General features: G+C 51.3%; 2 protein-coding genes across 4 annotated transcripts in view; both read right to left on the bottom strand.

The window, feature by feature from the left end:
- ACACB (acetyl-CoA carboxylase beta) overlaps positions 1-10,293 on the bottom strand; it is an 86,237-nt gene extending 75,944 nt beyond the window's left edge. The window contains exon 1 of one of the 3 annotated variants that reach the window (XM_036353890.1): positions 10,120-10,293. The gene's annotated coding sequence lies outside the window, so the exon portion shown is untranslated. Of the gene's footprint in view, positions 1-2,380; positions 2,501-9,029; positions 9,323-10,119 lie in introns of those variants that run through there. The other 2 variants (XM_036353889.1, XM_036353891.1) reach the window with 2 other exon arrangements.
- Positions 10,294-14,592: 4,299 nt separating this feature from the next.
- On the bottom strand, positions 14,593-23,903 carry UNG (uracil DNA glycosylase). Its single transcript, XM_036354248.1, has 7 exons — positions 23,739-23,903; positions 22,895-23,101; positions 21,884-21,979; positions 19,400-19,497; positions 18,225-18,313; positions 17,155-17,333; positions 14,593-15,808 (listed from the first exon to the last, which is right to left on the bottom strand). The coding sequence occupies exons 1-7, from the start codon at positions 23,868-23,870 to the stop codon at positions 15,668-15,670; spliced, it is 942 nt and encodes a 313-aa protein (XP_036210141.1). The 5' UTR covers positions 23,871-23,903; the 3' UTR covers positions 14,593-15,667.
- Positions 23,904-23,980: the final 77 nt, after the last annotated feature.

Raw genomic sequence — 23,980 nt, 5'->3', positions numbered from 1 at the left:
GAAATGTCAGAGTCCTGAAACGACAGGCTTACAGTTGTCCTCAGGACAAATTTTGAAATCAGCAATTGGCAGATGGCATCACCAAAAATGCTGCCAAGGTTATTCTGGCTTCCCCAGAAGCTCCAACAGGTTGCAGTCCTACCCACTTCCTCCCTAGGCGGGATGGCATGGAGGGGGGTGAGGGGGGGTAGAAGGCCCACTCCCCCTCTCACGCCCTCTGCCGGCCATACTGGCCAAGCACCTTCACAACTCCCCAGCCCACCCCCACCAGGCTCTTTGCTCAGCCGGCCTGGGACTGTGCCACGCTCACCAGCGGGTACAGACCTCCATCCTGGTAACTCTGATGCACAGTATGGAAATGGCCAGTCCCTGGTCTCCCCTGGCCAATTTCGGAAGTCCCTTGGGGATAGGAACCGTTTGTCATTCATTTCTGGATCCTTGTGCCCAGCTTGGTGCTTGGTGCCCAGTCGTTGCTCAAAACGTGTGCATCGAATGAATGACAAATCCAGGCACACACACTGAGCACCAACGGGCGGCCTGAGGTGAGCTGGAATTTGGATTGTAGGGCTCCGTTTCTGGGACTGTGTCAGGAACGCCCCGGGAGCGAGCTGGGTGTCTCTGTGGAGGTTCTGAAGTTGAGAGCCAAGCGGGACACCGGATCCCAATGTGGCCGAGTTTAGGCACATTTAAAATGTGCATGTCTGAAATTGTGAGCTCTAAGACACAGTGAAAATAGTGCATGAAGTTGAAATGCTGAGCAAACCAGAGCAGCATCTCTAGGCAAACATGTGCTACAAGGGCTTGGGACTTAGGAATCCTGAGAATACATTCTTTTTTAAAATATATTTGTATTGCTTTCAGAGAGGAAGGGAGAGGGAGAGATAGAAACATCAGTGATGAGAGAGAATCATCCATCGGTTGCCTCCTGCACACCCCCTAATGGGGATGGAGCCTACAACCCGGGCATGTGTCCTAACTGAGAATCGAACTGTGACCTCCTGGTTCATCGGCCGACCCTCAACCACTGAGCCACACCAGCCGGGCTTGAAAATACATTCTTTGCGTGGATTCCCATTGGCAAACCAATCAAACTATGCAAGTTTTGCATTAGGCAAGCTCTTCGGGAACTTGCTCCGGGAATCCTGGCTGGCACTGTGTGGATGAATAGGTGGTGGGTGCAAAGAGAGGGAGTGAGTGGGTGGGCAGATGGGCAAGATGCAGAGACACATGCGCAGTGGGGATGGAGGGGTGGGGGTGAAGCTGCCAAGCTTACATTGGCGCCCTCTCTTACTCTGCAAATTCTTGAAGGCCTGCTGTTATTCTGATAGGGGTCAGTACAGCTAACACCCCAAAACCTGCCTTGTGAGAGCTACCTGCACGAAAAACCCCCAGGGTCCCTCCATTTTCTTTGTAGATTAATGACAGGGCCCCAAGGCCACCACACGAGTAAGCGCCTGGGGCCAAACGGGGGAACTGTTTGAGAAAGCTCTCAAAGAAACTCTGAGTCTCAAGTTTCCTCATCTGTAAAATGGGGATGCCAATTCTTGCCCCATTTTCCCGCCTCACAACTGCTCTTCCAATAACACATACACACAGATTCAGCACTCACACATACAGAAACCATCACGAGCACAGAGCGCCTTCAAGCTCCCAATCCTCAGAACAACTTGATGGGCATTGTTATTGCTGCTGCCACTACTTTAGTCCCATTTCGCTGCTGGTAAACTGAGGCACAGGGAAGCTCGGCACCTTGACTTCGCTCAAATCCAAGCCCAGCACCCACACCTTTCCCCCTGGCCCACCCCCAAGCTGGATTTAAATTAATCCCATAAAGTGGAGGGTGTTACTACGAGCACATGGATACAATCGTAAAACCAGACACCTGTCTGTTACGTAGAAGAAGGAACCGCACAGCGACCGGCACTGTCCTGTAGGAGCACTGTGCCTGCAGTTTGATTCCATGGGCAAGAGAGGCTCCCCGTGCAACTCTGTGGGTCACGCCATGCCGTGCCGTGGCCCTTCGCTGAGATAACCCAGCGGACCCAAAGACCCAGCACCGGCCAACGCTATTTTTATTTCTTGCAAACCCAACTCAAAGCAACAGCTGCTGGGTGCCAGAGCAATCATCGCCCTGGACACGCGAATGCAGGCCACGACGCGGCTCCAAGCAGTGCTGGCCAGAAGCCAGCCCAGGGCTGCTGGAGAGAGAGGGGGTCATGAGCTAGGTTTCCTGCTTCCCCCCCATTCTCCCCCCCCCCCCCCGCTCCCACACCCATCCCTGGCAAGATCTTTGAGGGAGAAGGGGAGAGTGTCAGTGGGCAGCCGGCACTCCCAGCTCCCACCAAGATGACCTCCCGAGGGCTTTCTGCCTGCCACTTACCATGACTGTGGACACAGCCACCAGCTGCACCCCGTCTGGGTCTGACAGGCGCCCGCTCTGACTAAGGGAGCCCAGCCCACGCAGTGTCACCTTTCAGCGGGAGGCCGGTGGCGTGCATCAGGCCATGGGGGAGGAGTTTGGCCGGCCGGTGCCCCAGCACGGGTAAGCTTTCTCCCAAGTCAGCTGTGCCGCACATGTTCCTGTTTGTCACCTGCCAATAGAAGCCATGTGCGAAGGTCCCTGCTCAGCCCTCACCTGGCCTCCGGCTCAGGTACTTAAGAGGCTGTCTGCGCTCTCGGGGCTCGCCGGCCCACAGGGCCACCTCCCTCCGGCTCGCCGGCCCACAGGGCCACCTCCCTCCGGCTTGCCTCATTCCTGTACTTAGGCCTACTTCTCAGCTCATGCAATCACCCCCCTTGCCCAACTCTGTATCTGTCGCTAAAGTAAAACACTCCCAGGATCACGAGTGCCCGGTGTAGACAGGGAAACCAGATTGAGACAGCTTCTGTTCCTCCGTGGGCATCGGTCAGGCACCTGACTGTGGGGAAGGGGGCGGGGTGGGAGGCGGGGCGTCTCAGCAGACCCTGGGTTTGGCCAAGTTGGGCATGAAAGAGAAGCGAAAGCTGTCAGGAGGAAGAGTGGGTGGTTAGGGACCCTCCTGCTGGCAGGTGATGGCGGAAGGCCTGTGAATTCACAGGTAATTAAGGTGACAGGAACAAACAAAGTTGACTGGCAGCTGCTACCTTCACCTGTACGATGGCCCAAGGGGCCAGGGGTGTCACAGGTCAGTATTTCCCAAAAGGACGCCTTCTCCAACCTACAGCCTGAAAGGGGGAACTGTTGGCCAGCCCAGTGTCCCTGTTCTATCGGTGAACAGAGGCCAGAGGTCACACATGAAATGAGGGAGCCACACACAGCACCAAGGTCCCAGCTTCGGGCCGGGGTTCCTTCTATACCGAGGCGCCAATCACAGCAAATCCCACTGTCCTGGGGCAGCTGGGTCAGGGCCTTGGAAACTGACCTGCGTTCACATGGAGGCTCTGCCACCCACACGCAGGGAGCGCCTGGGGCAAGTTCAATACCCTCTCCAAGCCTCAGGTGACTCATCCGCAAAATCAGATAAGGGCACAGCTTGCAAGATGAGGCCGTCGAGGTTGATGCCATCACCTACGCAGGGCACTGAGTCCCGCTCATCTTAGCCACTGCCATGAGCTCGCCCACCTCACAGGATCGCTGGATCAACCAAGATGCAACTAGTCGCTGAACACAACCTTCCCCTTCTTGTGCGTCAAAAGGAGAGAGCGAGGCAGGCGATCAGGAGTGCAGTGTCTGCTGTGGGGGCCTCCTCTATTCATGGGCTTACAGCCTGGCTGGCATGGTTCTCTAGATTTGGGATTCTTCTCCTGGGAAAGGGTGTGTGGGAGACAGGAGAGTTCCGCCCAGATAAAGAAAATGCCTTTCAAATCAACATCTAGCCACTGGAACACTGGAATCACGAAAAGTCACATCTTGAAGGCAGCTCAGAGAGAACTCCTTTCAGGGGTGGAGATGGGTGAGAGGGAGAGCAAAGGGGACATCCGCTGTGGGGCTTTGAAGGCTGAATAGGAGTTCACCAGGTCACTAAGGGGGCAGGACATCTCAAGCAGAATTTGCTCTTGGCACCTTGCTAGATGATAAGCTAAAAATTCTACTGGCTAAATATGGGAACTCTACCAAAGGTACTAAACCGGGAGCAGCAATTAGCAAACTGGTGTACCTTGTGTCATCCAAGAACCTTACCGACACCTGCCTGCGCGTGTGACCAAGGGTGCTGGTGCAAAGGTCACACTTCCTTACCCCAGAGGACAAACGCTCGGGGAGAGCAACAGAATTGCAACCCTCACCTCTAAGAATAGACTCTGCTCTCTGTGACTCCCTCACTACAAACACTAAGGAAAACGCCTCATAAGAATAAATAACAACAACGCCTTGCATCAGAGCGAGCATCTTGCATCCAGAATCTCGTTGACCCCTCACAGCAGCCCTACGAGGGAGGTACTAGTCTCCTCTCTTTCACATTATTATTGCTATCCTAGTTCACCAGGCATCAGAAAACCCAAGGCCCAGAGAGGGGGAGTGACCTGCTCCAAGTCACACAGCCCAGGGGGACATGAAAGCCAAACCCGTTCTGCTTGGCTCCAGAGCCAGGATTTGTAATAGGTGGACGTGAGCCGGCTGTTGATCCCATGGATTAACTGGCTATCCTCTTAACTGGGTGGAATCAGAAACCCAGAAATAAGACCCAGGGAGAGGCAGCAGCTCTCAAACTTAGCACATGTCCGAGCATCTGGGTCTCCGGAGAATCCCTTCTCCCGGCAAATGCTATTTGCATAAGCAAACAATCCTGAACTTTTGTGCCAAATCCAAATCCACTTGCCCTTGGAGCCCAGCAGGTGTGCAGCTGCAGGGGCCACCGATGTGGCAACAACTTTGGGGAGGAAGACACAATGGAGAGAAGTCTGTCAATTTCGGGAAAAGGCTCAGATGACCAAGGCCCATGGTTCTCCGGGAGTGTTGGCCTAGAAAGGTGCACTTGGGCAGGGCCTGGCACACTGCAGGTGCTCAATTAATGCCTGAAGAGCCAAATCACATGTTTTTTAAAAACTGATTTTAGAGAGAAAGGAAGAGAGAGAGAGAGAGAAACATCGATTTGTTGTTCTATTATGTATGCATTCGTTGTTTGATTCTTGTACCTGCCCTGACCTGACCAGGGACCCGACCCACAACCTTGGTGTATCAGGACAACACTCTAAGCCAGCGGTCACCAACCGGTGGTCCACGGACCACTGATGGTCCATGAGGTCCGAAAGGTTGGTGACCGCTGCTCTTGAGCAACCAGGACAGGCCCCAAACTGAACTTTCGATGGAGGTTGACTTGCCAGCCCAGGCAAAACTGGCCCAAATGGTTCCGGACCAGCCCTGCTTTAGAGAAATGTAAGAGGAGTGGGTCTGTCTCGAAGGCTAATCGGGCTCACCTATTCCTCTAACATCTCATGAGAGTCGTCCCTGCAGAAACTTCGCCTCAGGTCCTGGGCCCCCGCCCCCTTCGCAGATGGAATTCCATCCTCCTCCCCTTCTATTCCTTCTGTGCCGGAACCTGCCTCCAACCATTCACTCATTCAGCGCTTGGTAATTCCCAAGCACCTGCCAGGCGTGGCGCCGGCTGCTGGAGACACGGAGCGGACGGCGGCCCTGCCCGCGTAGGTTTAATCTCACCGCGTAAGATCACAGAGGCACGTGAGGGCACAGCGGGGAGAACCGTCAGAAAGGAGAAGCCTGCCCAGCTGGCGTGGCTCAGTGGTTGAGCATCAGCCTATGAACCAGGAGGTCATGGTTCGATTCCCGGTCAGGGCAAAGCCCGGGTTGCAAGCTCGATCCCCAGTGTAGGGTGTGTAGGAGGCAGCCAGTCAATGATTCTCTCTCATCGTGAATGTTTCTGTCTCTCTCTCTCCCTCTCTGAAATCAACAAAAAATAAAAAGGAGAAGCCTGGGCCGTGCACGGGACTGGGGCCCAGCCTTGGTCTTCGAGGTCAGGGAGGTGATCTCAAAGCAGGAGGCTTCTGCGGGGGGCGGGAGCGTGGTTCAGCCAGGAGGAGCAAGGCAGGAAGGTGGAGGAAATGGTGGGAGCAGATGGAGCAGGGATCCGCACAGGCAGCCCCATGTTTCCCAAACTGCGTGTACCCCAGCCCCTTCCCCGCCTTGCACGGGTCATCAGGCCAAACAGGAGGGCCCCACAGCGCCACTTTGTTGGGAGAATGGCTATAGGAGACTGCAGCCTTAGAACAGAGCGGGGAAAGCCGGCTAAGGGGGCATTTCCAACAACACATTATTCCGGTGACTCCTGGAGCCTGTGACCCATTTATTTTTATTTTTATTTTTGTTAATCCTCACCGGAGGGTATTTTTCCATTGACTTTTTAGAGAGAGTGGAAGGGAGGGGGAGAGACACAGAGAGAGAAACACATCAACTGGTTGCCTCCCGCACGCGCCCCAACCGGGGCCAGGGATTGAGCCTGCGACCGAGGTACGTGCCCTTGACCGGAACCGAACCCGGACCCTTCAGTCCAAGGGCCAGCCTCTATCCACTGAGCCAAACCGGCTAGGGCTCATGACCCACTTACTTCCAAATAGAAAGAAGAGCGTGTTGGGGGTTGTCCTTTAATGTCACTCTTAACCATGATTTAATCTGATTGGAAAAGGGGGAGGGGGCGGTGGTTCAGTGAGTCCAATCAGAGTGGCACAAAACCCCGGTATCCGGAGTGTGGCTGTGTCTGGGGCCCAGCACAGGTGAGGGAAGCTCAGGTGCGCTGTGCCCAGAGAGGTCAAGAGCAGCACTTCTGGCGTGAGGCTAACCCGGGTGGGTGGAGACTCTGCTGTTTGTCACCTGATGGGCCTGGGCCTGTCACGGAAATTCTCAGCACTTTGATTTCCTGGTCTGGGGAGTGGAGTAAGCAATACCCACCCACCACCTCCCCCAGGACCGTCCTAGTGTGTAAACGCCTGGCATGTGCCAACTTCTCAATACTCGAGACCTCAGGTTTCCTGCTGTACCCGCCTGGCCTGCCCAGTACAAGGAGTTCTGGATCCCCCGGACAAAGGGGCAGGGCCCTTTGTGCCACGGGGATGAGTTAGTTCCCTGGTATCACACAGGGCTCTATTAGAATGGCATCTGACATGCGCGTGAAGCCTGCAGATAAGATGCGAGGTTTCTGGCCGTGCTTCCGGGTTCTCTAGGCACAGGTGCGCTCTCCTCCGAAGGTCGGGATCCCCGAGTAAAAATTCAGAAGAAGTGTGAGAATAAGGGACCCCGACATTTCTACATGGATATAAGATTGAAAAGTTCCATCTCAGGTGACAATGTTTATTTCGCCATAAAGATGGAGTGCCTTGTGTAATGGAAGACGTTTCTACCTCAGACCTAAAAGTGATCAAACTGGGAGGGAGTCTATGTGGACAGGAGCAAAAAAAAATGCCTTTGCATAAACACAAAACGCCTTCCCCTGAGCGTTTCAAATAGAGGGCATGTCTGCACCTCACACTACCTCGCCTGAGAATTGGCTGGGTCTTTCCCTTTAAAACTTGGAGAAGCCAGTAAAGACATCACCTCTTGTAAAGGCCTCGCAAGACACCGTTAGAAGGAAAACGTTTCTTTCTTTCCTTTTCATAATATTTTTGTTGATTTCAGAGAGGAAGGCCGAAGGAGAGAGAGATAGAAATATCAATGATGAGAAAGAATCGTTGACCGGGCATTGAACCGTGACCTCCTGGTTCATAGGTCAATACTCAACCACTGAGCCATGCCGGCCCCGGCAGAAGGAAAACATTTCTCAAACAACATTTAGACCTTAGAGTTTTTATTTTTTTTTTTAATTTTTTATTTTTTTAAATATATTTTATTGATTTTTCACAGAGAGGAAGGGAGAGAGATAGAGAGAGTTAGAAACATCGATGAGAGAGAAACATCGACCAGCCGCCTCCCGCACATCCCCCACCGGGGATGTGCCCGCAACCCAGGTACATGCCCTTGACCGGAATCGAACCCGGGACCCCTCAGTCCGCAGGCCGACGCTCCATCCACTGAGCCAAACCGGTTTCGGCTAGACCTTAGAGTTTTTAAATGGAAAGACCCGCTTCCTGGGGAGTCCCCTCAGTCCTGGATAAGTCTGGGTGCGGGGTCACCCTACCTATGGGGAAGCCCGTTTATGTTAAAATAATCATGATCCGTGTGAAAGACATAGTTGCGTGCCAGATGAATGCGAAGAATCAGAGGCCTTCGGGGAAACAAGGTCTGGGAAGCTTTAACACAGCAGCTCCGTCAGGAGGAGGACGGTGCCAGGAGACACCCCGTCTTCCTCTGTACTGTTTCAATCTTTCACTTTTTGTACTACGATTTTTTTTTTTAATATATTTTATTGATTTTTTACAGAGAGGAAGGGAGAGAGATAGAGAGTTAGAAACATCGATGAGAGAGAAACATCGATCAGCTGCCTCCTGCACACCTCCTACTGGGGATGTGCCCGCAACCCAGGTACATGCCCTTGACCGGAATCGAACCCGGGACCTCTCAGTCCGCAGGCCGACGCTCTATCCACTGAGCCAAACCGGTTTCGGCTGTACTACAATTTTTAAAAATGAAAGAAAACCATGTCTTTCCAGCAATGCAGAAACACTATCAATGCTTTACTCGTAAGAGCCTGTTTTTTTTTTTTTAAAAAAAACAAAACAAAACAAGCAAGTTGGAGAAACAGAATACTTATCCTTATGACCGAAGTTTGGGGGCGACAAAAATAAATAAATGAATAAATCTCAGAACAGCCTTCTACTGGTAGGTAAACCTAAACCCTAAAGCATTCCGGCGCGTGGAACTAACGAGTAAGCACCGGATTCCCAGCAACGTGACCATTTATAGACGCAAAGGAAGACCCTTCTCCTTCATCTGTTACATTCAGAGCCCTTCGGATCAGCCTCCCGCACACAGAACAGGGCTGCTGCCCCGGGAAAGCCCACGTGCGCACCGCTGCGCAGGGGCCACTGTCCCTACGCACTGACTGCCCGGCCACTTGGTCGCTGGCGTGAAGTCCCTGACCCCAGGGAGGGGCGCGCTCACTTACCCCTTCTCTCCCGGCCTTCTCTTTCCCCATGTCCTCCCAACTGTGTACTCAGGCTCACGTTCTCCAGGGCTGTTTGCGGAGGGCCCGAGCCGAAGCCGGCTGGGCTCGCTGCTCCCTGCCGTGACTGTAAATGTCACTTTTAGATTAACCGGCCCTTGCCAGTTTAAAAATATCCCGGGTGCACTTAACCTTCAAGGCACCGAAGAGCAATAACAACCCAGGCGCAGCGGGACAGGATCTCTCGGCAGAGCGTTGGCGCGGCGGTTTCCACCTCTCAATCCCGCCCGCAACTTGCTTTACTTCAAAATTCGTAGGCGCCTAAGCCACCGGGGATCTAAAGTCCAAGCTGTCGTAAGCAACACAAAGCCATGCTGGCCCTCCTCTGACAGGCTGTGCACAGGCTGTTGGACATTTGAGAAGTGGCTTCTGGATCAAGCCCGGTGAATGGGCTCAGGGGATGGCTATCAAAAGATCACCTGGCTTCTCTCCGGGGGGAGAGGGGGTACGGGAGGGGGGGTGGAGGGAGAGATTTGGGTTAAACCTTCTCCATGCAAATGCCACTTAAGGTAAGTTTCCCATTCCCAGGGAAAGAAAAACAAACCCCAGCCAGAACCAATTTGGCTCAGTGGATAGAGCGTCGGCCTGCGGACTCAAGGGTCCCGGGTTCAATTCCGGCCAAGGGCATGTACCTTTGTTGCAGGCTCATCCCCAGTGGGGGGCGTGCAGGAGGCAGCTCATCAATGTTTCTCTCTCATTGATGTTTGTGGCTCTCTATCCCTCTCCTTTCCTCTCTGTAAAAAATCAATAAAATATATTTAAAAAAAGAAAAACAAACCCCAAAGAGCTCCATTCCCACCAGGGGTCGGCCGGCCCTGGCTGGGGCTGGGAGAAGCCCAGCATCCCCGGCAGTTACAGAATGTCCTGCCATGCGGGGAGGGCCAGCGGCATGTGGGACAAAGGTCATCTCCAGGTCCAAACTGGAGCTGCAGCAGGAAAGGGGAGGCTGCACAAAAGGGCATTGTACTCTGTAAACCCAGGAGGCAAGTGGGAAAAACGGCCGTAAGAGCTGAGCTGATGCAAAACAGTTTACCTGGTGGCTGGGCCAGGTGCAGTCAGGAGCAGCTAGTTCACTTGTGGGCTTGTTTTCCAAGAAGTGGACTTCTTGGGATTGTCTCCACGGCACTGATAAGCAGGACGAGCACTGCCTGCAGCCTCCCGGGTCCTCTTGAAACCTCGGGGTCATCCGCTGTCACCTGGAATAGTGCCACATCCGTTTTATAGGCGTTGAGGATAAAGCACTAGGGGTGGAGGGCTTAGCCCAGGGCCCGCGTCCCCGAGTTCTTGGTCATCGGCCGCCCCTGTGATGCGGTTATTTATCAAGGCTACTTCACTCTCGAGTGGCGCATGCGAGCCTTTCAAAGAGGCACCTCTCCAACCACAGACACGTCCTCCTGAGTTTCCTGGGAACGCCATCTGCGAGCGAGGGCAACACTTTAGACTCCACTTAAATTCCCGGGGACAGCAAATAATGATGGTCTGGGCAAAGTGTCAACAGCGACAAGACGATTGGGCTGTGAAATCGGGTTGCCATGGGTTTGAATCCGAGCCCTGCTACCTGTGGCTCTGGGCAACGGGCCCAGCCAGTGTCCTCCTCCAACTACTTCATCACACGGGAGAGAAAATGAAATGAAACAACAGTCAGCGAGCGGCTGGCATAGTGGCTTGCTCACAGCAGGCACTTCATAAAATCGAATCGAACTCCTTGCTTTCAGAAAGATAGAAAGCCCTAGCCGGTTTGGCTCCGTGGATAGAGTATCAGCCTGCGGACTGAGGGGTCCCGGATTAGATTCCAGTCAAGGGCACGTACCTCGGTTGCAGGCTCGATCCCCCACCTTGGTCAGGGGGCTTGCAGGAGGCAACCAATTGGTGTGTCTCTCTCACATCGATGTTTCTCTCTCTCTGTGTCTCTCCCCCTCCCTTCCACTATCTCTAAAAATCAATGGAAAAAAATATCCTCAACAAAAAAAAAATCAATAGAGGGAAAAAAGATTAGAAACACTTCCCACTCTCACCACACACACACACACACACACACACACACACACACACGTTCAGACAAAGAATTCTTTCTGGTGGCTCAGCTCTCCCTTGACACTCTCTCTTTAAGGCGCAGGTGTTTTCTGGAAGACAATGCAAAGCTTGGAACCAAAGTTCTTCACCCACTTTCCCCGTCGAACATAAGAACATTAATAGAAAAATGTATTTCTTCAAACACAGATTCAGAAAGTCTTGCATATCATTTGCCAAAAAGAAAAGAAAAAATAAATCACCTGGCCTCATGGAAAGACGTTGCCAGCCCTGCTGCAAACCGGCCCCTTTATCAACTGGGGGCCGTGTCTCCTCCTCCTCCCGGGGGCCAGGGAAATCAGAATTTCTGGGAGTGGGCCCGGCGTTAATATTCTTTAAAGCTCCCCCAGGTGACTCGGTGGTGAAGGTTGAGGAACACTGTTTGTTTGAAGCCTCCAGAACGCCCCCCGCTCCATCACCCCAAACACAAGGACACAGGAAACACACAACTGAGTAGCAAGAATGCCAAGTATTGATCGCCTGGTCTGCCCCACTCTCCAAACTCTGAGTTTCCAAACACGCTTCAAAAATGTCACCTGAGAGAATCAACAGGTGACTTTAGGCTGTGAGACTGCAGATTAAAAGTGTCAGGACCTGCCCAGCCGGCGTGGCTCAGTGGTTGAGGTTCTACCTATGAACCAGGAGGTCACGGTTTGATTCCTGGCCAGGGCACATGCCCGGGTTTCGGGCTCGATCCTCTGTGTGGGGTGTGCAGGAGGCAGCCAGCCAATCGATGATTCTCTCTTATCATTGATGTTTCTCTCTCTTCCTCTCTGAAATCAATAAAAACATGTATTTTTTGAAGTGTCAGGACCCTAAATAGGAAAAGAGCCTCTTCAGCAGGTTTGTTCTAGTCTTTTCTCAGTTGGAGTCACCCAGGACCCTCCAAAGTAGCCCAGAGCCCATACCTGGTATACATCTCCAAGGTTTGACGAAGATAAAAAGCCACTGCCACACACAGACACACCAAAAAGTTCACTTCTCCGGTCCAAAACCCTTCCTAAGACTTCTTAATGCCAGGAGCAAACCGCAGCAGGAAAGTGAATTTCAAAAGGGAAAAAAATCTATCTTAGCCCTGGCCAGTTTGGCTCAGTGGATAGGGCGTAGGCCTATAGACTGAAGGGTCTCGGGTTCGATCCCCAGTAGAGGGTGTGCAGGAGGCAACTGATAGTGATTCTCATCATTGATGTTTCTATCTCTCTCTCTCCCTCTCTCTTCCTCTCCAAAATCAATGAAAATATTTTTTTAAAAAATGTATGATCTTCTTTAATAATGGAAGCGTATTTACAACCCGCTGAAGCCTATGAATAAAACAATTCACATGCCCCTACCTTGCCCCACTGGACTCCGATCACAGATAAATGACTTTGATGTGGTTTTATAACTTGTGGTTCCCAGGACGTTATGCATAACTGACTTCCTTGTGTTTCCAAAAGCCCTCCGCAGATCCTCTGCTCCTTGCCTGAGAGGGGGAGGCAGGAATCGTTGTTGGCCAGGTTCTCCTGGGTGAGCCACACAGAACCGCCCCGACAGCGGGAAGACACAGCACTTGGGTCTGTCCTTGCTGGCGTCTGAGTAGGACCCCCTAGAACAGGGGGCTGCAAACTATGGCCTGTGCCGTCTGTTTTCCTGTAGCTCCTGAACTAAGAGTGGTTTTCACATTTGTGAAATGCTTGAAAAAAATAAAAGAGATTTCATGACACATGCAAATCCTATTAAACCCCAATTTCGGTGTCCATAAACATTTATTGGGACACGGCCACACCTGTTTGCTTACAGTTTGCACGTGGCAGCTTTCTCTATAGCAGAGTAGGTCGGAGATAGGATGGCCATAAAGCTTAAATATTTACTATCCGACCCTTTACAGAAAAAGCACGCAGGCCTCTAACCGAAAAGGCCAAGATTGCTTTCATTGTGGCATACCCCCTGCTATAATTGCAACAAATCCGAAAGCACGTGAAAAAAAAACTTAACCACCACTTGGCCAAAAGTTCATCACAATCAGCCTTGTGTGTAAAAGATCAGTGATTAAATTTGTATTTTTTGGGGGGGAGGGGTGGGGAGGGAAGGGGGGGAGTAATAGACCACGTAAGGGGCTGCTCTGTATTGTTTAAAGCATTACTATACTTCTAAGATTCACTATATTTTTTTTAAAAAGGAGTTTGCTTTTTGAATCCTTTATGGTAACTCCGAGCTTCCTGCTTCCTCCCTTCTCATGGCGCCGCAGAAATATTTACCCCTCGTTCCTCCCTTGGCTAAGGGGACCCATTGTAATGCTGAGAGGACTCCGGGTCACCAGAGGGCAGATGAAGAATGCATCTTTGTTCTGCGTCTTCCTTCGGTGAAGGCCTGCTTGCTGATGGCAGAACGTGGGATCGCAAGCCCTTCTCTTCAAACATAACAAAACTAAGACGTGGCGGGAAAGAGAGAGTCTCCAGCGAAAGCTTCCCAACTCCCTGCTTTCCTAAGAAGTGTCTGTGCTGGTCTAGGTGCCCTCGCTGGATACATCCTGTCCAAAGCTGTTAAATACAGGGAACCTGTGACCAAGCCCCCCTGACCCGTTACTGCCTCCGTCATCTGACACCAGGGGTGTTCACCCAGACTCTCAACGTTTTTCTTGTTTGTTAATCCTCACCCGAGGATATTTTTCCATTGATTTTTAGAGAGGGAAAGGCAGAGAGAAACATCCATGTGAGAGAAGCACATGGATTGGTTGCCTCTGGCACCCACCCCCAGCAGGGCCCCGGCGGGGGAGGAGCCTGCAACCAAGGTGGTGCCCTTGACCGGAATCAAACCCTTCGGTCCACAGGCCCATGCTCTATCCCCTGAACCGAACCGGCCGGGGCCAGCCTCTCATCTTGATGGGCCACCAGCCTCTCCAGCTCTGCGGGCAGGTCAGTGGGCTGTGGCCGTGTTTCCCCAGCGTCCTGGCCTCACACCTCAACGTCAGATTTCCTGGAAAGTTTGCAAACACTAGCGGAGGGAGGCCGGGGAAGCTCCCCGCGCACTGTCCCAAGGTTTGGCAGGACACAGCCCTGACAGGCATGCCAAGATCTCCGCAGAAATGTTTTCCAGCCGAAATGGCCCCTTGAGGGGTTCCAGCGGACCCTGACCCCACCCAGCCTCCCCACAGCGCTGGAGTAGGGCCCGACTGGACTCGGAGACCCCTGGCCACAGTCCTGCCTTCGCCCCTCCCTGGAACCCCGCCCAACGCTTACCAAAGCCCCGCAGACGGGTGGGCGGCTCCATCAGGGCGGACAGAGGGGGGAGGGGCAAGGGCGGAGGAAGGAGAGAGGGCGGCATGGAGGCGGCCCTTCCTGTCCACCGCAGTTGCCATGGCAACCACAGTCCAAGGGCAGCCCAAGGGCGTCCGCGGATGGCCGGGCCCAGGAGCTGACTGGTGAGGGGTGAGCAGCATTAAGCGCACGGCACAAAGTGAAACTTCAGCAACCTTTTATTACCAAACTCTAAGCAGGTTTAACTTTGAGCCCAGCTAACAGCATCTCTAACAGGACCTTGGATGGAGGCTCAGCCCTAATAAAGATGGTCTCTTAAACAAAGGAGTAAAAAAATATATACAAAACATCCACATAGAAATCAAACTGTGACGCCCTGGTTCATAGGTCGACCCTCGACCCCTGAGCCATGTCGGCCGGGCATCTAAATGTTTTTTAAAAAAGCGAAATTCTCCAGTGTTGCAGAAAATGGTATCCCAACGTGATTTCAGTCCAGAAAAAACAGCATTTGGCACTATGCTGCCTTTTCTCCCAGTTCAAGATACACATGGGAGAAAACCATTTCCCTTCTTAAAAAAAAAACACAAAACCAAACCCCTTTCTCCTTCCTGTTTAACTTCCACTGCTTATTCCTAGAAACACCCGAAGAACAATATAAACTAGGCCCCGCCCACTTCTGTTTCCTTAGGAATTTTCTCCTCTGCTACAATCAGGAAACTGACCCCTAATTTCTGGGAACTGGCAAAAATAAAAAAACAATAAAAATCCCATTTCCTTCCAGGAGGGGCCTGAGGGCTCTGTAAAGGATCAAAGGGCAGTGGCCTGGCCCATGTGCGAAGGGGGCCTTTCTATATAAAAACACCCAACACCTTAAAACCTAACGTTTAGCCTACAGGTAAAAGCGAGCAGCAGCTAACTGAGATACTAAAAAGGTGCTTATCTCCCCATCTTCAACCATAAAGGAAACAGAGGGGAGGAGAGTCTAGAGAATTTGACCTCCTCTCCTTTCCCAAAACTTTGACGTGTCTTCTAAGCCAAAGCCAAGTTCCTGAGACAGACCCGTGGTCACCGGGTACAGTCTCTGCCACTCCTGGGCAGCCTGGCACACGGCCCCTTTACGGAAACGTTCTCCCTGGTGTGCATCGTGCTTAAGGATCACTAGGGAAGTTATTTTCTCAATTTGACTTCGTCACTGACAAATACTTCAACAGCAGCTTCTAGAAACTGCCCAGAGGACCTCCTCCCTCTTCCCCCGTCCCCTCCCCCAGTTCAGGGTCACAGATCCTTCCAGTTGATGGGCTCCTTGCCAGACTTTTGCAGCAGCTCGTTGGTTTTAGAGAAATGTCTGCACCCAAAGAACCCTCTGTAGACCGACAATGGGGAGGGATGGGCGGTCTGCAGCACGTGGTGGCGCTTCTGAAAAGGAGAAAAAGAATGACCAAAAGTTGGTATGGCTGGGCCTTTATGGCTGTTGCACTTGAAGACAGTGTGCCATCCCCTTTGCGCTCTCTAAATCCTCCCACTTTGCTAAGTGTATTTATTTGCCCTCAGCGTTCATATTAGGACATCAATGCACTCGTTCATTTGTGGAGCAACTACCTTTGCTAGGCTCTGAGGCTCCGAGGACCAGTCTGTGAATTGGGAATATCAACAGTGTCTGGCTCCTAGTTACTGCAAAAGAATGAATGATCATGTGCAGAGAATATTATGAGAATTGAGGTCAAGTGCTTCTTAGCACCCTGTCTGGCACCCTAGAAATGTGAGCTGTGCTGAGCTTTGAAGGATGACTTAGCCTCTGGGGAAGAGACCTCTCCACTCAGGACAAAGGATGCAGGGCGTTCAAAGGCAGGCGGGGAAGTGGGGCACAGGGAACAAACCTGAGAGGTGCCTCCAAGCAACCTGGAGTTGAGAGTGAAGAAAGCTGTGGCTGAGACCAGGGCCACGCCCAAGGCCCCAGTTTATCAGCCTAAGTCAAGGCCTTCAGGGAGAAGGCATTTGAATGCTCCAGGCAAGATCAGAGGGGCCTAAACCAAGGCAAAGGTATTTAGGAGGGGGGGACCCCCGATGGGTTTGAGAGATAAGAGAGAACTTAGGCTATGAATGACAGACTGGATAGGGGGCTGGGGGAGGGAGAGGAAGAAAGGGGAAAGAGTGGGAAGGAGGTGTTATGAACGATATCAGATTTGATTTCTGGCTGGACAACTCGGTAGATCAGCAATTTTCAACCTTTCTCACCTAAGGGCAAACATTAAGTACCAAAATTCTGCGGCACACCAAAAAATATATTTTCTGATCTGACACACACAAAAAAGGTATAATTTTGATTCATTCACACCTGACGGCTATTTTTGTGTTGGCTGTTGTCATTTTTTTAATTTGACAGTCTAAGAGAAAAAAGGTCAGTGCCCCCTGACTAAATAGTCAGGTATTGCCATGTCTTAAAAATGCTTGTGACACACAGGTTGAACATTGCTCACTTACTGTATTATTTGTTAAATGAATGGTAGCTGGGGACCTGTGTACCTTTCTAAGTATATGGCAGGTTTATGCCTGTATTAGTAACTATTGAATCATAGGTTGGCCAGTCACTTTCCTCCTACATCACTGATCATTACTGTCATTTGTCTAAATTTTGTCCAATTTTCAACCCTAATTGCCAGTCTTCGGGGAAAATAAGCTTCATTTTATGGCGTGGATTTCCCAGGACCACACTGCGAGGATTTCTCGAGTCTCGCTGGTTTAACCTGCTAAAAACCACATACCCTATCGATGGCACTGCCCTTCTTCTGAGCGTAAGAACCCCAGAGCAAGAAGACGAGGCCACTCGAGTTCTGATTTAGCCAGGACACAACCGCATCGGTGAACTGCTCCCAGCCCCTCTCCTTATGAGAATTGGCCTGATGCGCCCGGACCGTGAGGACAGCGTTGAGCAGGAGAACACCTATGAACATACACCAGAGAAAGAGGTGAAAGGCAGGCTGCGACGGGTCACCCAGAGGCAGGGCTAACTAACTGCGCGAGGAAAGCGTTCTCAGGATGGGATCCAGAGCGGCCGGCTGAAATTCGGTCATAGAGAAAGCATTTCAACAGACTGCTCGGCACTTCTTAGTGCTACCAGAGGGCACTGAACTTTCACCTCTGCGCTTTCAACACCTTTCCAAGTCTGCAACAGTAATATGCACGTATACCATTGGTCATCAGAAAGAACTGTTTTTAAACAATATCGTAAATGATATTAAATAACCCCAGAAAATAACAAAAGGAGGCCAAAGTGTTTTTGCTGGGGGTGGGGGGTGGGAATCTAACGGCAAGAAGCCAAAGGGCAAATAGTTTTTCCTTATCCTGGTTATAATTTATTTGTTAAAAAAGAAAGAAAAGCCCTGCTTGGTGTGGCTCAGTTGGTTGGGCATCGTCCCGTGCACTGCAAGGTTGCCAGTTCGGGCCTATGCCTAGGTTGCAGGCTTGATCCACGGTAGGGGGCATGCAGGAGGCAGCTGACTGTTGCTGCACTCTCACATCAATGTTTCTCCCTCTCCCTTCCTCTCTCTCAAAATCAATAAAAAATCTGAGAAAAGGAAAAATTTAGTTAAAAAAAAAATAAACAAAAACCCATAAGTATTAAATACATACAACACCACCTATGTTGAAATGACAAAAGAGAGGACAAAATAATAATAAAGGGAAACACAGTTTTAAAATTATGATTAAAACATGAAAGAAGGGGAAGATGAAAACATGAAAGAAAACATTGGCTGCAGGGTAAAACGGAGATTCATTTTCTGACGTATATAAGTTTAGTCATTTTAGCCATGTGTATCAACAGTTGGTTTACCTTGCTTGGCCCACCCAGATAAATCTCCATGGCCAGGATGAACAAAACCATCTATGTCTGTAGACAGCTCTTTATAAATGTTTTCCAAACTGAAAGCAAGCCGGAAGAAAAAAGACAATCTTAAGTACAATGCAGAAAGTTCAGCAACCTCCAACAGACGTGTCAATTACAGCGTGTAAAGCCAGCCATTCCTGCTGACAGGTAAGTATTTTTGGTCTGTGTTTGGATTTAAGGAACAGCACCTTCAGAAGACCTAAGTACATTAACCCAGGAGTTACAACCTCCCTCCCAATTGATGCTTAGTTACAGTTTTATCTCTCTATGTATTTACTTATAAAAACCCTCTAGCCCGGCGGGCGTGGCTCTGTAGTTGAGCGTCGACCTATGAACCAGGAGGTCACGGTTCGATTCCCAGTCAGTGCACATGCCCCGGTTGTGGGCATGATCCCCAGTGGGGGGCTTTGCAGGAGGCAGCCGATCCATGATTCTCTCTCATCATTGATATTTCTATCTCTCTCTTCCTCTCTGAAATCAATAAAAATATATATTTTAAAAAATCCTCTAGCCGAAACCGGTTTGGCTCAGTGGATAGAGCGTCAGCCTGAAAGGTCCCAGGTTCGATTCCGGTCAAGGGCATGTACCTGGGCTGCGGGCACATCCCCAGTAGGAGATGTGCAGGAGGCAGCTGATCGATGTTTCTCTCTCATCGATGTTTCTAAACTCTCTATCTCTCTCCCTTCCTCTCTGTAAAAAATCAATAAAATATATTTAAAAAAAAAAAAATCCTCTAAAGAAGTAGTTCTTAACCAGGGATGATTTCTGTCCCACAAGGGACATGTGGCAATGTCTAAAGACATTTTTCATTGCCATTTTGTTAGAACTCTCTAGTTCTAGGAGGCAGTGCTCCTGGCACCTGGTGAGTAGAGGCCATGGGTGCTGCTAAACATCTTCAGTGCCCTGGACCAACCCTCTCCCCCACAAAGCCCCAGCCCCCAAACATCACTAGACTTTCCAAAGGCTAGCGAAAGTCCCCCAAATAGGTGTACCGATCATTGGAAATAGCGGTCGCCAACCGGTGGTCTGTGAGGTCCGAACGGTTGGCGACCGCCGACTTAAAAAGTGCACATCTGACAGTAATTGCAATGGGACCTGAGCCATCTATGAAGCAATCGTACCTGGGCGGAGGCGGGACAGGCCTTTGCACACTAAAGCAGAGCCCGTGAGCTTGATTGGGTCCATGATATGGATCCTGTCCCAGGATGACAACCTTCACCTGTGAATGCCAGGCGGCAGATTAAACAATACTCTAGCGTGGGCAGTGTAAAGGAACCCTGGGCTGACCGCTGACCTATACAAAGGGACAGGATAACGAGAAGGGCAACCCCCCCTGCCCCACCCATGACCCAACTAGAACCCCCAGAAGAAAGCAGATGGCCTGGTATCTTACTTACTTTCCATTACCAAATTCTCCTTCACTCAGCCACCCTACCACACCGCCCCCTCCCTTCGGACACAGGTATGGGAAACAAGTTAGGGTCCACTTTGCTTTCGTCCTTCTCATTTGTCAAATGACAAAAGTAAATACACCTTGAAAAAGTACAACCATCCAGAAAGATTCAAAGTGGTTAGTCATCTCCCAGTTATCCTATCTCATCCTGACGTTTTTAAAATTACCTACAGAATTGGGGTTATCGTACTCATTACCCTACATTTGGTGCTCCTCACATCACACATTTTAGCCTTCAAATTAATATGTAGGGCCCAGTCACTGATGGGCAGTCAGCTTGTTTTCCATTACAAAAAGTCACGCAGCAAGCACCCTGGTATGTATATGTTTCTCCACTGTTGCTTTTATTTCTGTGGAATACTTATAATAGTGGAGTTGCGGGTCAAAGAATAAGTGTATTTCAAATTTTCATTTCCAACGAGTTGAAGCAATTCGGATGCCTCACCGGCAGCATACGAAGGGGCCTGTTCCCCTAGATCTTCTAAGGAATTTAACCAGAAGGTAACGAGGTCAGGTCAAGAGCCACGGGAGTAGGCGGCAAGATGCAGTGGAAAGTAATTAGGTCACTGTCGCGGGCTGTGTTAAGACACGGCCAGTCCTTTTGATCAGGAGGCCGCCCACCTCTTCTTCATTCTCGTGCTTCTGCTCAAGGTGCACCTTCTTAGAATCTTCTTCCATAGCTGACATATACCTTATCCTTCAAAATCCAGCTCAGACAGCCCCCTCTTCAGGAAGCTTTCGTGGGCCGCTCCCTTCCTGCTGCTGGTGCTCAACTGTCCCCTGCATGAAGCCACCTGTCCCAGCATGGAAGCTGGATAAGGGACAGCCTCAGAGGAGCCAGGTAACCTCCCAGACCCTCCCTATGCTCATTTGCAAAGCCACTCTGGGCCATCTGATCCCCAGTTGCAGGCTCTTTTCTTATTCTTCCCTATTTATATCGATCGCTGGTATTCAAACAGGACATCTATTCAACCAAGGGGCAAAATAGCACTGAATTTAAAATAACTTAGTTTTTGTTTTTTCTAACTTCAGAAACAAGGAGCTATATCCAAAGTCCTTGCTCTACACTGAAAACTGGGAAGTTTGCTAAGTATTAGGTGTAGTAGCCTTATCAAGGTGGCCTATTCACCCATTTCACTTCTACTTGACAGATATGACTAAGTCACGGGACTCTTGCTCTCAACTTATAAATGGGGAGGGAAAAGGGTAAGAACAAATTGTAAAAAATCTCCCGTGTAAGCAGACACTAAGCATATTTGGGGGGGTTTCGAGGAAAACCAGATCACAACGGTAGTGGAAAACGGGATTCAGCGAGGTGCCATAGATCTATACTTGGTTTTAAGAGACGGAAGTGAGGCCCTAACCAGTTTGGCTCAGTGGATAGAGCGTCGGCCTGCGGACTCAGGGGTCCCGGGTTCGATTCTGGTCAGGGGCATGTACCTTGGTTGCAGGCACATACCCAGCGGGGAGTGTGCAGGAGGCAGCTGATCGATGTTTCTCTCTCATTGATGTTTCTAACTCTCTATCCTTCTCCCTTCCTCTCTGTAAAGAATCAATAAAATATATTTAAAAGAAAAAAAAAAGAGACGGAAGTGAGAAGAGGCCTGCCACAGCGTTCAATTCTGGTGTAGAAGAATGGGAGGTGGAGGTAAGGCTAGTTAAGTAGGACATGGCCATATTCATGCAGCCTCCATCGTTCAGGCAGTGGGAAGCCAGACAAGCTTCTGAACAGGAGGCTGACAGGACCAGAGACCCCAGGCAGCAGCCGGCTGTACAACCAACCAAAGCAAAGGGCTTTGGTAACAGGGTAGCAGACCTGTTTGGGCCAGATGTTAAGAGACTAAAGGACAGTGTGGTCAGACAGAAAGAATACTGAGCTTCTAGTCAAGGTGGGGTTGACTATAACCAGGTGAAAAAGAGTAACTCCTTTATGCCACAGCTTCCTCACCACCACCACACTGGTCGGGGATTGGTTTCAGGATTAAATAAAACACAAGAAAGGAGAGCAGATAGCCTGACAAATCTCTCAATTTTAGTATTTTATTTCGTTACCGAATTACGGACAGTGTTTTAACCCCAGTGTCCCTAATTAAGAAATACTCTTTGGTTCCCACTCTTCTTTTGCAAGAATTCACCCACAACCTGTACTTACATCTCTTATGTTGCACATTTGGGTCCACGTGAAGACTTGGTGTGGGGGTGGGTAAACAGTGTAACGTCTTCTTTCTTCTGCAACAAATCCCATTAGCTGATTGAAAAAAAAAAAAACTAGATTTAAAATGAGATTCTCACTGAAAAGCATATGAATTCAATAAGAAAGTTAACTGAAGCATTATCTAACGCTTTGCTAGGTTTTCTGTCCCAATTCTTTTCTGCCCTGGCCTGGCAGCTCAGTTGGTTAGAGCAATACACCAAGGTTGCAGGTTCTCTCTCCTGTAAGGGCACATCTCTAAAATCAGTAAGTAAAGCCCTAACCGGTTTGGCTCAGTGGATAGAGCGTCGGCCTGCAGACTGAAGGGTCCGACTGCAGACTGAAGGGTTCGATTCCGGTCAAGGGCATGTACCTTGGTTGCGGGCACATCCCCAGTAGGGAGTGTGCAGGAGGCAGCTGATCCATGTTTCTCTCTCATCGATGTTTCTAACTCTCTATTCCTCTCCCTTCCTCGCTGTAAAAAAATCAATAAAATATATAAAAAATAATAAAATAAAATCAGTAAGTAAAAAAAATAAAATAAAAAAATATTTCTAAATAATTTTAAAGAAAAACCCAGCAAATAAAAACAGTACCTGCTCCCTCCCCACCGGAGTTGCTCCAGCGCTTCCATTCCCTCCCTTGCTTGGGGCTGGGTCTAAGTTGATTGGCTTAGGTGCCTTCATTTCCTGTTCATGCCAACCCCGCCCCCCCCTTTTAAAGGCGGAGCCAGGTTCCAAGCCATCCGGTGCGCGGGTTTTTTACTTGGCCCCTCTTTCCTGGATAGCAGCCGAACTAGATGGACTAAAAGAAGCCACGATATCATCTTAAGTCGTTTAGCAACGAATATAAACGTGCAGGTTCAAAACACCATGGTTAACGTGAAAAGGACACCGAAGGAGGGAAAGCAGGAGACGACAAAAGCCATAGCCTGTAAACGCGGCCTGGGCCTGCGACGGCCTCCTCGCTGACCTTAATAAAATACGGCTTCCCGAACTCTCCGCTCAGGTGCTTCTTCCAGCTCTCCCCGAAGCCCACCGGCACGTTGCGAGCCGCGAGTCTCAGCAGGGCCGCGGCCTTGTTCTTCTGGATGCGGACCAACTGCTCGGGGCTCAGCGGCGACGAGGGCGGTGTGCCGGGCTCCTCCTGCTCCGCCCGGGCCTTCTTGGCGGGGCTGACCTGCAAGCGGTCCCCGCAGAGGCGGGTCAAGATGCGCAGCGGGCCTCGGCCGGGCACCAGCAGGTTCCGCCCCCCACCCCAAGGCCCATAGCAGAGGACGCCCATCCGTGGGTTCCGGCCGCGCCCGGAAGGTCAGTGCAAAACCGGACGCTGGGAACCCAGGCCTTAGGCCAGACCCGCACTTAGCAGGCCGATGCCCCAAGTTTCGTGTTTGGTATTAATGCGGGGCGGAGTGGAGTGGAGCGGGGCGCTGAAACGGAAGCCCCGCAACCAGGCGCCCCGCCCCGCCCGACCCGCCGCTGCGCGTCCCCACGTGGTCTTTTCGCGGCAAAAACTCTCCCCGAGGTCCCGCCCTTTCCTTCCTCCGATTGGACGCGGCCGAGAAGGGCGGTCCCCTCGCCTCTGATTGGCGCCGTGGGCTCCGGAGTTCGCTCCTATTGGCTGGCCCCTCAGCATGGCCGCCAGTGGAGGACCGCGGCGGCTGTTTTGAGTATGTGGAGGCTGCTTTAGACACGAGACCCCAGGTTACCGAGTCCGGGCGCGTCTCTGCAGCTCTTCAGTCGCGCGGTCCCCGCCGCCTTCCTCCCTCTCCCTTCCCCCTTCCCCGGCCCCACGAGCGGTCCCCGCCGCGCCTCACCGCTGCATCCCCGCTCTCCTCAGCTACGGCCGCCACGCCGGTCCCCGGGTCGGCCGGCTCGGGGCTGCGGGCACGTCGCTTCCCGACGGGGCTCGGGGAGAAGAAGGAGTAGAGCGTCTTCTGGCCGATCATCCCGACGCCGCCCGGGGACCCGCGAGGCTGGGGGAAGCGGAGGCGCGCCGCCCGGGGTCCCGCGAGGTTGGCTCCGGCGGTGGCGGTCCGCAATTGGCGCCAAGACGCGC

Source organism: Myotis myotis, unplaced genomic scaffold (assembly GCF_014108235.1).
Source record: "Myotis myotis isolate mMyoMyo1 unplaced genomic scaffold, mMyoMyo1.p scaffold_m19_p_20, whole genome shotgun sequence".
NCBI lineage: Eukaryota > Metazoa > Chordata > Mammalia > Chiroptera > Vespertilionidae > Myotis > Myotis myotis.
This window is presented reverse-complemented; position numbering and strand designations above follow the sequence as displayed.